Below are 18,559 nucleotides of genomic sequence, written 5' to 3' on the forward strand. Positions count from 1 at the left end.
GAAAATTAAGTCACATTTGTCAGGACATAATGTTTTTCCTCCACTCTTTGTAATCAGCATTTTAAAAACTACTGTATAATTTGAACGTCTGTACATTCAGATAGGCACACGTCCACGAGTCAGACTTACCGCCTTCCTGGTCCGAGGGCTCGATGTTGTATCCGTAGCCAATCAAAGTGCGGATAGCCTCCCGCAGGCTGTCCCTGTTTGACTTCTTCGTGCGTTCATCCAGCAGAATGTATGGAACCAGGCGAGGGTTGCGCTTACTCTTCAGATCCTGCAGAGAGGAGAGGCAGACAGAGATGATTTCATGCAGAAAAAGACATAATCAGCTAATTTCATCAATTTAACTGTGGGCCAGCTCTCAAATGTTATGTTTGTTACATAACAATAGTGCTGTCAGTCCCTCCCTGTAATTGAGAAGTTAATTGACAATTTATCGCTAATGCCCTACTGCTGCCCCTCACTTCCTCTATCTTTCCTGTGTCATTTCCCATGGCAGTTCTCCCACAGGGGATCGAGGCAAAACCACGGAAGTATCGCATTAATAGCACTTAAGCAGATTTGTGGAGCTTAATTTGAAATCTTGTGCTGGTTATGCAGATCACAGGATGTTTGTTTGGTCTGGCCTAACAGCCCTCTCTGACATCTATAAAGGGCTTAATTAAAAAGGCTGTGGCACATTTCCAAAGCGCTGGTCAGTTAGCTGGTCTCATGTTATCAACTACGACCCTTAATATGCAAACTGTACAGAATATATAACCAAATATCTTATTGGTCCTGTTAACTTAATCTTGAATGTGAAACTGAAATAAATGAAGATGCAAATGAAATGAGGAAGAAAAAAAAAGAACTAAACTACAAAGCACGAGTTAGAAATTGATGGGATCACATTTTACTGGAATTGTACTCTGTATAACTCCATGTGAGAAATAAATGACGATTAAATCATTTATAAAATAAAATAAAATTTTAAAAAAATTAAACAACATTAAATAAAAACAAAATAAAATTTTTAAAAATGAATTGAACTGAACTGAATTGAATTGAAGGGCGGCACAGTGGCCTTGTGGTTAGCACTGTTGCCTCACAAGAGGGTTCCCGGTTCAATCCCTGGTTGAGGTGGGGTTCAGTTCGTGGGCGGGGACCGTTCTCTTGAATTTGCATGTTCTCCTCGTGTCCGTGAGGGTTCTCTCCGGGGTCTCCGTCTTCCTCCCACATTCCAAAGACATGCCGGTCAGGTTGTTTGGTGACTCTAAATTGACCTTTTTGACTGTGAGCGTGTAAGGTTGTCTGTCGGCCCTGCGATAGTCTGGCAACCTGTCCAGGGTGTACCCCGCCCTCCGCCCAATGACAGCTGGGATTGGCTCCAGCCCCCCCATGACCCTTGCGAGGACAAGCGGTTACGGAAAATGAATGAACTGAATTGAAACCTGGGTGTAATCTCTAACAAGAATCTGAACTTTGACCTTGACGACGATGAAGCTTGTACCAGCATGCTTCTTCCAACCCCACAGCACCACAAAAATAAAATCAATACTATCAACAAGAGATCCAGTGGTAATCCATACCCTCATCTTTTCACACCTAAACTATTGCAATGCTCTTTCCTCTACTCCCAATCAAGCAGCACTGTCGCACTTGAGACTCAGGCTGTAGCCAGGCTGTTAACTAAATCCAATTCTATATCCCACATCACACCGATCCGAGCATCCCTTCATTAGTTCCCCTACTACAAAAATAGGCTTCAGGATACTGGTTCAACATAGTCTTGCCCCAGAATACATCTCCAAACTCTTACATCTGTATAGCACCTCTAAGCCCTTCAGATCATCTGACAAAGGTCTCTTACTCATACCCCACTCCCTAGTGGGGGTGGGGTACTAGGTAATTTCAAAACTCTTCGCTTCACTCTATTCTAACCCTGACTTGTGTTCAGAGGCCAGTGTTTATACAGCAAGGCTCTTTTTTTTACACCTAGCTGAATGGGGCAAAATGAACTTACTTACTTTGATTAACTTAATGGGGAAAGAATGATTACACTTAATAAAAAGCAAAACCAATCAAACTAAACAAACTATAGCCATTATTTTTTACTTAAACCAACCACTTTGACCACAGAAACAAGAATAATTTAGTCATATTGCATTGAAATAAATAGTTTTCGCTGGAATGACACATTCCACATCACATCATGCCAGAAAACAGCAATGATTTCGGGGGTGGGGGGTTATCCAACTTAATGGCAATGCTACCAAAATAAAACAAAAACCTGATTAACAAAAGCACTTTTTAGCACTTGTTCGTTTAACAGATGAAACAAGACGTGCTGTATTGAGTGTGTTCTGCACAATATGTTGTGTGTCTTGTTGCCCTTTACTGCAGAACATCTTGCTGTGTACTAAATGATGACATATAGCTGGGAAATGTCAGGCTAGCAAACTGTCTGTGCACAGGTAAGATACAGACTGTATAGGAGGAGATTTAATGAACCATAAAGGAGAGACTGAGCGTGTAAAAATACAGTAGGAAAGTTGGACACAGAAGAAAGAAGACAAAACTGCCTCTTTTTCTTTGTATAATAAGCTAATAGGGTTGTTTCATTTCATTGAGTTTAAAAGCAAGGGTTAAACCGTAATAAGCATCGCAGTTACTTTTTTAAGATGAGATTTATTTTTCAAAAAAATAATAGTTCTTTTTGGTCCCAGCCTAGTGTGTACCTGCTGAATGCCATAAGTCCATCCCTGTTTGATGCGGTCCTTGGCCCACACATTGTGTGCATTCTCTGCCAGTTTGTCCACCAGCAGCTCCTGACCTGGAGTCAGTTTTATATCGGACAGGTCCAGAGGAGACGGCTTATAGCCATTGGACATCATGTAGCTACAGGAACAAACATAATGAAAAAAGTTATGGATGTAATAAACCGCAAATCCACCAGAACTAGTTTACCCACATGTATAGCCTGATATAAATCTTTTAAGCAGCCCATACAAAATCCTTTTTTCTGAGTAAAAACATCTTTTTATTTAGTTTGCCATCTTCCTTCTGACTGCAAAAAAGCCTAAGGTATTATATGATTTAACTGATTATCAAGATATAATTTGCTTTTTTAACTACTGTCTCTTAAATTTTTTTGTCCAACCAAAATAAGTAACTACAGACACAAGCTGCATTTAAATGCACAGTATCTTATTTCTGCCACCGTTGTCATGAAGTAGGCTGAAATCATGGGAGTTGTTGTCTTTAAGGCAGAAATCACAGTTTCATTCATGTTACTTTTTATTACGTCTATTCAAGTTGTGTCATTTCATTCTAATGAAATACCTGCAAGTAACATTAGCTGATAACGTTAACATGCTAGCTTTGATTTGATTTCACTTTTTTAGAAACATTTTTTGATATGCATTCCAGGATGTCAAATGTATTAGATTCACATGAATAAAAAAAATACAAACAACATTAAACCCAACAACACAACTGTACCACGAACTCAGATATTACAAAAAGTGGATGCAACAAATTAATCTTTCCCATTACTGTAACTGTTGGACTGTTGGTAAACAGAGGCTACTTAGAGGCCATATACTCTGATGTAAAAGGTTGACAGACCGAGGAACAAAAGACTTCCTTAACCTGCTAAATTGAGCCTGTGGGACCCTAAATCTTCTGTTTGATGGCAAAAGTTGATGTTCTTCAAATAAAGTGTGAAAAGTATTGGTCGTATTATTACCACCCAGAGAGAACATTCTTTTGGTAAATGCAGTATAAAATCTAGACTCGAGTGTTTGACCGACAATCTTAATCTAAAACTCACCATCAGATGTGTCAACTATCCATTCCACTACTGTAGCTAACTTTATGTGTCAAATTTAATTGTGGAGTAATCCTGTGCTGTTATCCGTCTCAACTGAATTACTGTGCTCAGAAATGGTATGCTATTAAAAAAAAAAGATGTGCTGCAGAAAAACAATGCTGTATTAATTTTGTGACATTGTATGGTTTGCAATGACATCTAATGTTTCTAGTAATTCCCTGGAAGTTAGAGCAACTGAGGTGGGTAAAGGTTTTCTGACAACATTGACAGGTAAACAGATGAAATGCACTGTTGCTTTGAATAAAATTACAGATTTCTCTGAATATAAAGATTGTGTCAAACATTTGGATATTGTCTGTACAAAACTCAAGAAAAAATACTCTATAACAAAGTGCAAGTTGATTTTAGACATTTAAATGTAGAAATGTTATTTATTACATCTTTAAATAAGATGTGTGAATACATTTTACAGAAAATTAAAGCATACAAACTTACTTCTTAGGGAGTTTTATCTTTTTGAGGGAGCCTTCAGCATTTGGATTGACCTGAACTACACGACAGCCCAACGCCAGCAGGGTCCTGCGAGGGGGAACAACAGCAGAAAGTGAATTAACGAATGATGCTTTGTCTTGATATTACGTCTGAATTGTGCATGTAGATCCATCAGTCGTGATTGAGGGGTTGGTAGTGTTCAAATGGAGCAGTGATGGGTTAAATTGTGCGTGTCCTAATCTGTCAGGAGATAAAGGCCAAAGAAAACCCAGAGGAATGCACTGGGTGTGAAGTGCTTTTAACAAATTTTCTTCACACCTTGTGAGAGGACAAAGTGACAGTAAAAATGAGTTTGATGTCACTCAGAAACCCATCGAAGTCACCCAGATGTGTCTGCCTGTGCCACGGATCAAGATTAATCACAGCAAACCCTCAACGCTCCCCTGTATCATTTAAAGAGCATTTATGTAAAGCACTTGAAATAAGTCTCGCGGGAACCTTTATAACTGGAAACTAGTGTTGTGCAGAGATCTGAGGAGTGGAAAAGGGATCTGCAAGACTTGTTTGGCTGAGCGTCACTAGAAATGGAAATTTCCTAACCCTCAAGGGACAGCCTATTCTCATTCCCAGGGCATCAAATACTGCCGCTTTGTCACAACCCTCTGTGTTTGATATTGACACCCTTTGGCATCTTTATGACACACACTAGGCTTTTAACTCACGCTAGTGTAAACCTATTTGCAGTAATATTTGATACTAAGAGCAACTGGCATGGTATAAATAACGATTAAGTCCACGTATTGAGGTGGATGGGTAAAAAAAAAAATGTGACCGTTTCACAACCTTAACTAATGTTAACAATGTGTTTCAGTTGTGCGGCACATGGAGACGCATTAAGCTGGTTTAACTCATACTTACTGGATCCTTCTCAGTTTGTTCATTTTAATGATCAATCCTACGTGCGTACTAAGGTCTGTTTCGGAGCACCGCAAAGCTCTGTGCTTGGTCCAATCCATTTCACATTATACATGCTTCCCCTAGGCAACATTATTAGAAATCACCCTAAAAATATGCAGATGATACTAATCAGTTATCTAGACTACAAGTGTGTCTTAAGGACATAAAAGCCTGGATGAGCCACAATTTCCTGATGCTGAATTCAGACAAAACTGAAGTTATTGTACTCCGCGTCAAACATCTCAGAAACTGTTTTTCTAAGGATATAATTTCACTAGATAGCATTGCCTTGTTTTCCAGCACCACAGTAAGGAACCTCAGAGTTATGTTTCAGGATCAGGATTTAGTGGGTCTTTGTTGCACTGATGTCGTGAACCTGCTCGACGCCACCTTCTACTGCCATTATTATGAGTCATGCCTCAACTATTATTATACACGACTGTTATTTCAACTTACAATATTTGCATGTAACATTACATGCTATAATCAATTACATTTATTAATTTAATGTCTATTAATGTTGTTATATTTTACGTTATTGTTACCATCATTGTTGCTGTGCATCTCTCCCCCTCTCTCCCCCTCTCTCCCCCTCTCTTCCTCCCTATCTTTCTCTTCTCTTGCTTTCTCTTTCCTATATGTCATTTTGTCATCTACTGTAATTTAATTGGTTTTTGCGACATCTATTGCACTATTGTCCATCCTGGGAGAGGGATCCCTCCTCAGTCACTTTTCCAGAGGTTTCTACCATTTTTTTTCCCTGTTATAAGTTTTTTTCTGGGGGGAGTTTTTCCTTAGTTGATGTGAGGGTCTAAAGACAGAGGGATGTCATGTGCTGTAAAGCCTCCCAGGCAAACTGTGACTTGTGATAATGGGCTTTATAAATAAAATTGACTTGACTCAAAGGGTGCCCTGTAAGTCTCTTTGAGACATCGAGGGGCATGACAAAGCCTCAGTATTTAACAGTATGCAAGTGAGGGTCAAATCTGACCGCAGGAATATATGTATTCATTGTTGTCTTACAGATACTTTCTTCTAATCCTTGTTCTTATGTGTGTGATGTTCTAATTAATGGCCATGAACAGCTGTTTAAAACAAACTAAAAGAAAAAATCTAATCTCCATTTTTGTTTCTTTGTAATGCATCTGTCTGTTTCTCTCTTTGATCCGTCTCACGCTCTATTTTCTCATCACTTCAAAAACAAAGGCACCATGGAGAAAATAAGTCCTGAATGCGCAACATACTTCAGAGTTTCTGTTGACATCTGCAAATTGTAGTTCTTTTCAGTTTCTGGCAGCTTGGAGAAATCCACGAGGCACGGGTGCTGCCGCTTATTATCGTCTCTTATCTGTGAGAAAAAAGAACAGTCACACAGATCATATTCCAGCTTCCCCCTTTGTTGCCTGTAACTCTGGCACACAGTCACTCTATTTGTATGTATATCATGTGGGAAAGTTTACTAAATATATGCATATGAAATGCACAGCCTTGTAAGTCAGTGCCTTTGTGAACCAACAAGGAGAGAAGAATGTGGTTTAAATACAGGGTGCTACTGGTTGCAGTGATAAGACTACTCTAGTGAACATGTTATGAAGGAGGAACAAGGGAGCATGTTTTCTTGGGGGAGATAGAAAGGTGTATGACTGGAATACCAAGTGAGAGAGGTGTAATGCCTCTCTGGAGACCAAATAATCCCTTTGGCAATGCTGCTCAGAAGAGGCGGCATGGCAATGGCGGATGTTTACCAAGAAAACATGCAGGGCTGCGTACAGATATGCAGCTGTGTGTGTGGGTCCAATGAACACCAGCCAGCTCTTTTGTGAATAGTACAAGAACTCTGTGGGAAATCTTTCCTCTGGCAGTTCTTCCTTTTACAGAATTATATTTGTGGAACAAACAACACAAAAAGGGTATTTTTATGCAACTAAATAACAAACGACACTTTGCTTATTCATTCTGCTACAGGACGACTGTTGTGAATCCTGCTGTAATGAATCACAGAATGAGCTGTTGTGTAACGACATTCAGAAATACTATAGCTAATTACAGCTTACACTATGTGCACCACAGCAATCTCTCAGAGTTGCATGATATATCATATTTTTTAAATCATCATTGCGATGTCTTGCATAATAAACACATCATGATGTTGCACTCGGAGACTTTTTGAGTTTGTTGAAAGAGAGTATCAGTAGAAAACTGCACTTTAAAATGTAACTATGTTTCTTTTTTTATTGCTGCCTCTTATGTTCAGTTACCATCTGTTTATTTATCAAAAGTAATATGTTATATTTGGTGTTATCGGATATCAAATGTATAGCTCATTTTGTGCCATGCAGCCCTACCATCTCACACAATCTGACACACTTGTGCCTCTGATCCCCTGAGCCTAAAGGGAAACTAGTATTCTTCAACCTGGACCCTATATTTCCATGATTTTGTGTCTATGTGATTGCTAGAAACAACCATTTTTGAAAGTGGTTCACTACTGAGAGAGAGTGCTGCAGTGGCATCAGCAAAAAAGGATGCAATGTAATCCCTACATGCATCTTTACATCGACAATTTCCGTCCATTAAAAGTGTTTGTTTTCGCCGTTGCCAGGCTCAGATTGTTATTAGAAGTGGCAAAGAGGACCCTACAGAGAAATTACACATTTGTTGTTGGAGCACAGAGAGTGTAGCTTACTGTTATCTAAAAGATTTTCAGTGTCAGGGCTGAATATTTAGCTGATTTCGAAAATGAGAATGTCTGTTAGATTTTAGAACAAGACTTCTCCTTGAGCGAGATTTGGTTACAAACACTAACAAACAGACAGGATCAGCAAAAGGTAAAGATAAACATTTTTATTTCCCTATAGGGTATTCTCCTCCAAGTTTTCAGGCACTTATAATAACAATCTGAGCCTGTCAGTGGTAAAAACAAACACTTTTTTGTGGAGGTAAACTGATGGTGCACAATAGACATAGAAATTACATTGCTGTTTTGCCTATCTCAATACGGGAAACATTTTAAAAGCTGTTGTCTCCATTAATCACTTAGACACAAAAACATTTCACAATTTTCAGACATCCTCATGCTTCATTCAAGATTTGTGAAGGTGCTGGAAAGGTTGAAGGTCTATATCAAAGGACTCTAATATACATTTGTATTATAGACATAAGAGCTGTGTTCCGTATTGTTGTTTGTTTTGTCATCTGTTCCATAAAGGGCAAAACGGGTTTGGTGTTATCCTTGAGTTAATGTACAATAAACCAAGAAAGTCACTGATGAAGACAAAAAAGACAAACAATTAGAAGTAAAGAGTTTGATGCAATATTACACAATAATAATTCAAATGATCATATTCAAAATATACAGAGGTGTTCTACTTTTGTGTTTACTAATACTTTAGATTTCATCAAAGAATAGTTGGATATTTGGGGAAATACTTATTCACTTTCTCATCAAGAGAACCAGAAGATGGTAAGCTTAGCATAAAAACTGGAAGCAAGAGGAAACAGCTGGGTCGAAGCTCTCCAAAAACAAACCCTCCTCTCTGTATCAAAAAACAAAACAAAACAAAACAAAAAGCAGCTCTAAAGCTCACCATTTAACTCAATGTATCCCGTTTGCTTGATCTGTACTTATAGTCTGGAGTCTTGGTTGTGTTTTCTGAACTTTGAACAGAGCCATGTTTTCCCCTGCTTCACGTCTTTATGGTAAGCTAAGAAAAGCTAAGAGAGTGGTATTGATCTTCTCATATAACTCTAAGCAAGATCACAAACAAGCATTTTACCCAAAATGTCAAACAATAACTGCACCATCAAAGCGGCCCCTGGGTTAACATTTGGATGACAGATAATGTCATTAAAGAATCAATTAAACTACTTTTAAACGAGAAAAACTAAAGGCAGACAATTAAAACACAGGCTCCTCTCTTGGTTTATTGCTGCACGGAAATTGCCAAAACACCCTGTTCTGCCCTTTGGGTGAGACAATACTTTGTAATTCATGGCTTCTACTAAACACAGACACAATGACTCTACTACCTACAAACAAACTGAAATGAAGCATCTAAATGAATGGTGTGAAAAGCATCGAACATGGAAAATGTGAGTTTTTTTTTCCACTTACCCTCTTTTTGGTGTGAACCGCAAATTATAAAAGAGAAAGCAAGATGACGTACAGGCTTTTGATGACTCAGTTCTAATACTGCCAACAACTAATGCACTTCAAGCTGCTCTTTAACTCAAATGTGTTAAGAAAATGTGTAATTTGTGAAGTTTATTTGTCCACAAACATGGCAAAATGTATGGATTATGCTTTTTGTCTTTCGATCCTGAGTGATGATTTAGTTGTAAAAGTATTATATAAGAACAGGAAGAAAATCGGAATATTTCTCACCTTGCCGTACGACCAGCCCAGCTCAATTTTATTCATGCCCCACAGTTCGTGGATGTTCTCAGCCAGCTTGTCTCGAACCTTCTCTAAATGAGGCGGCATAACAATCTGAGGAAACAGGAAAGTCAGTCAGTCATTTTCTGTAACCGCTTGTCCTCGTAAGGGTCGCGGGGGGCTGGAGCCAATCCCAGCTGTCATCGGGTGGAAGGCGGGGTACACCCTGGACAGTTCGCCAGACTATCGCAGGGCCGACACATAGAGACGAACAACCATACACACTCACAGTCACACCTAAGGGCAATTTAGAGTCACCAATTAACCTGAGCTGCATGTCTTTGGACTGTGGGAGGAAGCCGGAGACCCCGGAGAAAACCGCAGACACGGGGAGAACATGTAAACCACACAGAAGGGCCCCCGCCCAGACCGAACCCCGTTCCAACCGGGATTTGAACCAGGGACCCTCTTGCTGTGAGGCAACAGTGCTAACCACAAAGCCACCGTGCTGCCCCAAAACAGGAAAGTATCAAAGAATATTAAAGAGTTAAACAGTTAAAAGGGATAGACGTGTTTGTCTGCACGTCACCTGTTAGCATACCTGACTAGTTTCAACAGGTGTGGGGATGAAGGAGGCCTGCGACATTATCTGCGTGGTGCCCAGCAGATCTCGGACACCATCTGCATCCCTCTTGTACTCTTTCACCGGCTCCACCCTCATCTTCTCTTTCGGCAGCAGAGCTTCGCAGCATGGTGCGTAACTCGATGGCGGCAGGAACTTAAAGTCACCATGTCGGCCACCCAACAGGAAACGCACCCTGATGAAATAAAATGTAATTAAATCTATGCACGTCTCATATTTTTGTTATTAAATCTGCCGCAATATTTTATTATGGTTATTAAATCTATTACTTCCAATGTCTTCTATTTACTTACTATGTCTTATAGTTTATTTTGTGACTGCTAACTTATTAAATATCCAAGTTTTTTTTTTGTTAGGTTTTTCTTTTAACTTTTTGATTTTTATTCTATTGCTTTGTTTTTTGCAGTTGATCTGTGTAGTTTTTATTTTGCCTTTTTACTGATATGTACATACTATTATACTGCTGTGTGTCTTTTTTACTAATGTTTCCTGTTTGCACTATCCCCTCTGCTGCTGTAATTTTGCAAATTTCCACGCTGTGGGACGAATAAAGGATTATCTTATCTCATCTTATTATTTTCACACTAAAATTCTAGATTAAAAAGAAGTCAATGATTTAAAAGTGTGTGTAAATATAAATTATAATCATAATTGATAATCAGACAGCTATTAATGAAAGCATCCAGTGAAAAGAAAACCCACCAGCTTAATGCAACCGTTTTTCTCCTCTAAATCCACTTCAATCAGTTCCACCCTCTGCTCTAACAGGGACAAGTTTAGCTCAGAGACAGAAAAAAAAACCCCAAAAAACGTCGCAGGCCATCACTGTGAAGAGGCTCTCCAGAGGCCGCCGAAAATAGCTACTCAAGTAGTAGTGGTGACGCAACCGAGCCCATTCTGACTGCAGCCCTCAATTATTGAGGAGTAAAGATGTACGCCTGTCATTTTCTGGCACGTTCAAATCCGTGGAGATATTCACCCCGTTCAGTGGGTCAGATTCAAGTACAAGCTTGGAGCTGTCGTTACCCACACAGAAGTGGTTAGAAGGTGGCTCTTTCCATATGAATTGCTGAACGATAAGACTAAACGAAACTTTTCGGCAGCCGCTGAATGGATCGACATAAATTTGGTATGGACATCCGTGTTCCCTCTGGAAAAACTGTGATGAACTTTGGTCAACAGCCACATGTTTGCACTGTCATTGTGTGCATGCAGCAGGCATATACTGTAGCTCAAGCACCGCTGTGCCTAAGTACAGGCTCACAGAGCATGGCTGGAGGTCATCCCTCTGTTCCCAAAAACCTTATCTTATCGAGCATTGTGTTAAGTATCGAGCATGTGTCTTTTGATGAAAACCAATGTTGTTAGAGATTGGTAAATGATATCTTCACAGCTGAAATAGCAGAAACACAAATGGAGTTGAACGTTTTACATCAGTCTGAATGGTAAAATTTTGTTCAGCCACTCTGGAGAAACTGTATCAATAATTAAAGTCAAGAAAACTGTCCTGCCTGCAAATATCACAACGTAGGTTTCAAAGAGTAAAACATCAGCAGGTTATGAGCTATGAGTTGGTGATTTCAACATATTGACCCAGGACAAAAACACTGGTGGGAATATAAAACCCTTTGAAAGGTTTCCTAGGTGTGTTACATTGTGAGAATATTGAGCTGGGGAACATAAGACCCTAGGAACATAGATACACTCCCCATGGCTGCAGACTTCTTCACTGATGAAATAAAGTCTTAACAGCCACAGAGGATATATTTCCCCTATACTTTCCATCATCATTAAAAGGCAACGATATGCTGCACTTTTAGGAAAAATACCGTAAAACTTCAAATATCAGCCTAGTCCCAATTAAACACCCAGTCCCTTTTACTAGCTCAAAGTGGCTGCACATTTTGACAAAGAAACACCTGTCTCAAGTAGAGGTCGGGCCAGGTTGCCATGCAGTTAATTTTTTAGAAGTTCTTAGAGTGTATAGAACTGTTGGCTACTCACTGGAGCTAACATTAATTAGCTGCTTAGATCACACAGACAAATATAAATGCTTCATGGACATGCTACACATTATTAGCTTGGTAAGATTCTCTACAATTCAGTCATTAGCTACATTTTACTGAAACCACGAGCACCAAAGAAGACAGTAATACTGTCATAGTAAACAAAACAGACACAAAAAGAGGTTTAAATAAAAAAAATATGATTGTATTTCCCATCTTTGCTCAGCAATTTTGCATTACAGTAAATAAAAGCCTTTCTGATATAGACACTGGTTCCAAATATAAACGTGTTTAGTGGTTTATGCAAATAATAGCCCAGGATATTAATTAAAATTTTACGGAAGTCGAGTCCAACCTGATTCTTCTCAAAACAAAACTTACTGAGTCACGCACGACTTTCAGTTCCCTTTCCGCGGCTCATATCTGTCAGGTACACGACATTACTTTTAGAGAATTCATTTTCATCAAGTAACAAGAACTGAATTCACTTTCCAATGGCTTACATGACCAAATGAAATCAGAGCAGCCTCTTAGTGTCGAGTGTCTTCGGGCTACAGGGGGAGAAAGCTGTTAATGCAAAACACTGCTTTGCTGTACAGTCAGAGTCGATCATGGAATCATGGGAAAACTGCTGGAGCTTGAAATTCAATTTTAAAGTCTTGTCAATCACACTATCTGTTGTCACCATGGCAACAGAGCAGAATCCAAAGCCAGTCTATTTTACCTGTGTCCAATCTCAAGGCTTTGAGGATTAATGAATTTGGACCAGACTGAGTGGGTGCATTAGACGGATTTCATGCAGGGCAGTGTTTGTGTGAGTGTGCACAATATATATCTATATTTTTCTTCGGCTTGTCCGCATCATCTGCCCATGTTTCTGTGTGCAGCTCATTCATCATCGCCGAATGTCAGGGAGAGTGTTCGACTCAGACAAAACGCAGGAAAAACAAATAAACACTCACTTGACCCCTGCAGAGAAGCTGACGACAGGGAAGAAGAGCCCGTCGGTGTTGAAATTTTCGAACATGCCCTGGACGGGTTGTCCGTTGATCCTGAACGAGATGCTAGGGGCTCCCAGGTCCAGACAGCAGCTCACCACATCCTCTGAGGTCAGGATGTGCTGATTCATGGACGCAACCGCCCGCGGGATACGACCTGTTCAGGACACACAACGTCATGTGAAATACGACCCAGTGAGTGATGCTGGCACAGAACACATCTCTCACACACACACGCAAGACTGAACACACGAATTTGTACACACGATTACACACTCTGGGCAAGGAGATCATCCCTGCAGGGCACTGATCCTGTCTAGACACAACCTGGCTGTAGCCCATTGTTAGCTTATTATGATATCATATGAGTAATGCACAAACACTGAATTTTCTCGACCCCACTGACCTGACCAGAGGTGGAGTCCGTCAAAACCATACGAGTAGAGGTCGTCTCCAACTCCATTTCCTCCCCATCCCTCTCCTCCCCCAGGATAGGGAGCATAACCTTTAGTATTGGCCCAGCCCACCCTCAGATGGGAGGGCTCGCTGGTCACAAAGTGGTCCACCTGGTCAATCATCAGCTCGTAGTACCACTTCTTATACTGAGCCGAGCCCTCGCTCACCCCCAGGAAGATGTTCGGTCTCATACTGGCGATGAAGTGAAACATGAAACCATTAGTTATCCCTCGGAGGGAGTGAGATATCCTCATAATATCTTGTTTTTTTTCTGAAAACTAATGAAAAAGTCTGCCCTTAGGATGAGTTAATTCAATTTGCTTCTAATGTATTTTGTTCGGGAAGTTCCTTAAAAGTGACAATATTAATGCAGAGCAGAGCAGATCACTTCAACAGTGTCAAGAGAATGATCCAAAGAGATTTGTGAAGTTCAGTTTTAAAGTTAAAATGATCTCACCAGCTGAGATAGCAGGAGATTTAAAGGCCAGGTACAATCTCAGCGTGCTTCACTGTCCAAACTATCACGTCATGGTTGAGCGTACATGGTCCACAGTCCAATTTATAAACCATGTTGTAAGGTGTGCACGGTGTATGCTCGACATGTAGTCTTAGATGTGTACATTGTAAACTCAATTACACGGTCCACAGACTGGAGGGCTGAATGTACACACACCCACAGAGATTGGTCTGGAGCCGGTTACATCAGATAAAATCAAAGTCATTGTAACATGGGCATTTGGGTAGAGATTTACATATCATTAAATTAAATCTACTTGCATCATACAGGCTAGGTCATACATTAAAAAAAGAGTTGTTACTAAATATTTACACTCATTAACTACCAGATGTAGCTTACTTGGGTTTCCATCCATTTAACCACTTTTTAGAAAATGCGTAAAAGAAAATGCAAATTTATGCAATTTTCCATGGATTGCTGTATGCGAATATTGGGATTTGGTTCATCCAGACAGGCAGCAGGTCGCGCTAATTGTTTAGTGATTACACCAATGCAGAAGAATAAGGTGCAAACTGATGACATACTTAAAAGTCTGCCAGTTAAACCAAAATTCAATGGAAAAATCCCATAGGCTCTTTGACGAGGGAACCAGGGTGGCATTAGCTTCCAGGTTGGAATACGGAAAAATGTCAACCCTGGGGCACTCTATTACAGTGTAATCTTATTTGGAAAATAGTTTGAAAGTAGTTGATAGTTATAAAGAACTCTAGAAATACCCTTACCAACAGCCAGCACAACTCAAAGACTAGTGCTTAAATCACTTGGTGACAAATAAATGCAATTTTGAAAAGTAGATTAATTTGAAAAAAGCATGAAAGGAGACATGCTGAGTGGCTTTCTAACCTCTGGACATCATTGACCAGCTGGGTTTGAAGCAGCAGATCTCTCTTGGGCAGCAAATGATCACAGATAAGGTTCTGATTGGTTCGCACAGCCACGCCGTTACACACACACAGCGAGCAGAGCACATCCAGAATCTAAAACAGAAAGTGGAGGCAGCAGGGAAGAAAATAAGCAACAATACTGAAAGGAAGAGACCAACATAGCTGATGTCACACTGACCTTATTTTCCCCTTTAAACCCTGGATATGACTCTATCATTTTCCAGAAATTACTTATTATCTCTGTCCCCATCACTGTCCAGGTTGCCACTCTAGGGACAGACTCTTTCCATGCAACCACTGCATAATTACTCAGAGATGCTTATTGGGGGCAAAACATGTCCAATAATATCCCTTTGATGTTAGCTTAACAAAGCCATAGAATTAAATGGGCTGGAAAGCTCAGCCAGGGGCGACAGGCCAGAGCACCTCTGCTTTATCAATGGACCCTTTCTCCTGCTTCCAGAGCTAAATTATACACTCAGGTTGATTTATGACCCCGGCCAGCTGACTCCCTGCTCCTGATCTCATTTCACTGTTAACCTGATTGATTCATGATGGGGACGCTCTGCAACCAAACCCCCAGGAAGCACCTGTCAGAGACAGAAGTTTGTGTTCTGGTAGAAGGTAAGCACAATGAATTAGCAGCTGCAGACAAGAAGAGGTGACAAAGAGGCCCAAAGGGAACTGTTATGGAAATGAATGAGCATCCAGTCAAGCATTTTGGGGAGCCTAATGAGGAAAGAACTGGAGATGGCTGGATGTGAGATAAACAGGCACTTTACGTGATTGTTGTGTGCTTTCTTGCTTGACTAAAAGATTTTGACAACATCCGAGCTACTGGAGATATTTCAGTATTTCAACTATGTCATCGTTAGTGTATAATCACCTGAAACTAAGAATGTTTGTGTTTTCGTTACATTAGAATGAGCTGATTATATCTACATAAGCGGTTTCTCTCTATGGTGTCTGTCATGTTGTTCTATAGTAGCCCAGAACCGACAAAAAACGTTTCCAACTCCTGTTAGGCTTTTAGTGAAGAAAAAGAAAAAAGAAAAAACAATAACAGTTGGTTGGTAAAAAAAAGAGGACAAAAAATAAATAAATATTTACACTAAAGATGCATAAAATTGCGACATACAGTTACAATACAAAAGACAAAAAGACACAAAAGCAACATATCAAGGTTACATACAACACACAACTGTAGAACGTGCAATTAAGATGTGCAATTTTACAATTGCAGCGTGATTTCCCCCTGGTGTTCCCACCACTGATGTTTTGCAGGCATTTAAAAACCAGTTGAGGGAGGAGAATTTTAGAAAATTATCAAAACTGAACAAATTATACTGCTTCAGTGTGTACGTTTGATACCACTTTATCGCAGCCTGTTAGCTTAACAGTAAGTTTAGTTTAATGGAAATGAGGGGAGCAGCTAGTCTGGCTCTCTCCAAATTTGATAACAAAATCCTCCTCCCAGCATCTCTAAAGCTCACTAACCTATGTGTTACATCTCAGCTCTTTAATCTGTACAATAACTCATAAACAACATGTTGAGACTGAACATGGGGCTATGTGCCAGACTACTTCTTTGTCAGGAGTATTGACAGTATGGTAAATATAGACAAGATGACAGCTCCGCAAAAGTGAAGCCAAAACATTTCAGACACCCCCTGGTGGCAGGCTGCAGTATAGGTCATAAACCCTGCATCCTTCATGTTAGCTAATGAGACATGAGCCAAACTAAAAAAATCATAGTACATGTCGAATACATTTGTCCTAAAGATAGTTGATGTCAATTTAGGTAGGTCTTACCTGAAATCACACTGATGTTTGCTCAAGTGTTCATTGTTCTGACATGTTTGGGTTTAATTAACTATTTACTGCCATAAAAACTGGCTTTGACATCATGACTGACAGCTGTGTGTGCCGATCAGTGTGCTCACAGTCAATGGCACTGCTCGTGATTGGTTTGGACAGGCTTCGTTTAAAAACATTGTGGGTTAATGGAGATGCGTTGTTCGTTTTTTTTTTAAGAACAGTTGCCGGGCAATCAGCAGAGACTCCAGGAAGCTACTGGTCTCAACTAATATTTACACAGGTGTTGGTATAGATTTTGCTACCTTTGGACATAGCCAAGCTAGCTTTTTTCCCTTCTGTCCAGTCTTTAGGCTAAGATAAGCTAAGTAGCAGCGGGCTCCAGCAGCATATTTTCCTTACAGATGAAAGTATGGTATAGATCTTTTCAACTGACTCAGCAAGAAAGCAAAAGAAAGCAAAATGTCAAACTATTCCTTTAAGATTATATTCCATTGTTTTATCGCCTCATCCTAATGCAGTTTCCACCCACTGTACAGCCTTTATGTGGTTTATTTTCACCATCTTTATTCTTCACCTGGGCTCATTCAACATTCTCCTCGAGCCCTGATGTGTCACTATATTACATCACAGCAGAGATGGTACCCCAGATTAACAATTGACTGTTAAAGCACGACTTGCTGCTCACCTTGTGGTTGCGTCCGTGCTTGTAGAGCAGTGATATGATGGACTTGATGTGTCCTCTCTGGATGATGTTAAGGGCCTCGGGGCTCTCGATTAGAATGCAGTGCAGAACTTCCAGGATGCCTGCACAGCCGCAAATTCATCAATTAGTTAACACCCACAGAAGAGAAAGACACACCAGAGGACACACGTCAAAGAGATATCCAGTCTGCATAGATTAACAGAGTACCCTGCTGGTACATTCTTAATCATACATTTAAAAAGTACCTATATAAATTCTAAGCAAGCAGTGTCATCTCTTTACATCCTTTAAGACTCATGTCCGTGTCGATACTGCTGTTAAAGGAAAGCTTTGTGTTGCAACTTGTCTCACAATGGCGGCTCAGTGTCTTATGAGAATGATAATGAGCATACCTGAAGACGACTCCAGTCTCTCCAGCTTGCTCACCAGCCAGTCCAAGTTGTTGGAGAACTGGGTGCAGTTGTTTCTGTTCCCTCGAATTAACGCAGCTGCAGGACACAAGGAAAGTGTGCCTGAGTCAAATTTTACAGGAACAAAAACAGTGTTTTTGTCCAAAGTGGATTGATGGATCCCCTTTAGTGCAGCAGCAAAAACAATGTCATCCAAAGGTGGACACCTCAAATAAGCCAAGGAAGGCTCTGCTTTGACACCCTAATACATATTAATTTGGAAGATGCTTAAGATAGAGGGAGGGAATGACACAAGGAGAGAAAAGACAAGTGGACAAACACACCCACGTATGTCCTAGTTAAAAAAAAAAAAAAAAAAAAGACAGGGTCACCCAACGCAGACAGACAGGGAAGAAAGGAGGGAGGCGTCCCAAATCCACTTAACGCTGCGCCAGAGCAGGTGTGTGAAGGAGCGAACGGGGGAAGAGAGAGACGTGGCTGGAAATC

The 18,559-nt window shown here is 40.2% G+C and overlaps 1 protein-coding gene across 1 annotated transcript in view; it reads right to left on the minus strand.

Moving 5' to 3' along the window:
• Positions 1-18,559, minus strand: part of LOC121953328 (ryanodine receptor 3-like) — a 112,216-nt gene that overhangs the window by 72,508 nt on the left and 21,149 nt on the right. Inside the window, exons 15-25 of the mRNA XM_042500355.1 lie at positions 18,056-18,151; positions 17,646-17,764; positions 15,102-15,235; positions 13,692-13,933; positions 13,250-13,442; positions 10,240-10,456; positions 9,648-9,752; positions 6,508-6,611; positions 4,310-4,393; positions 2,721-2,880; positions 130-277 (exon numbers count right to left, since the gene is read on the minus strand). Of these exons, the coding sequence (XP_042356289.1) occupies positions 130-277; positions 2,721-2,880; positions 4,310-4,393; positions 6,508-6,611; positions 9,648-9,752; positions 10,240-10,456; positions 13,250-13,442; positions 13,692-13,933; positions 15,102-15,235; positions 17,646-17,764; positions 18,056-18,151 (1,602 nt within the window). The remainder of the gene's footprint in view (positions 1-129; positions 278-2,720; positions 2,881-4,309; positions 4,394-6,507; positions 6,612-9,647; positions 9,753-10,239; positions 10,457-13,249; positions 13,443-13,691; positions 13,934-15,101; positions 15,236-17,645; positions 17,765-18,055; positions 18,152-18,559) is intronic.

The sequence above is a fragment of the Plectropomus leopardus genome, chromosome 14 (assembly GCF_008729295.1).
Source record: "Plectropomus leopardus isolate mb chromosome 14, YSFRI_Pleo_2.0, whole genome shotgun sequence".
Classification (NCBI taxonomy): Eukaryota; Metazoa; Chordata; class Actinopteri; order Perciformes; family Serranidae; genus Plectropomus; species Plectropomus leopardus.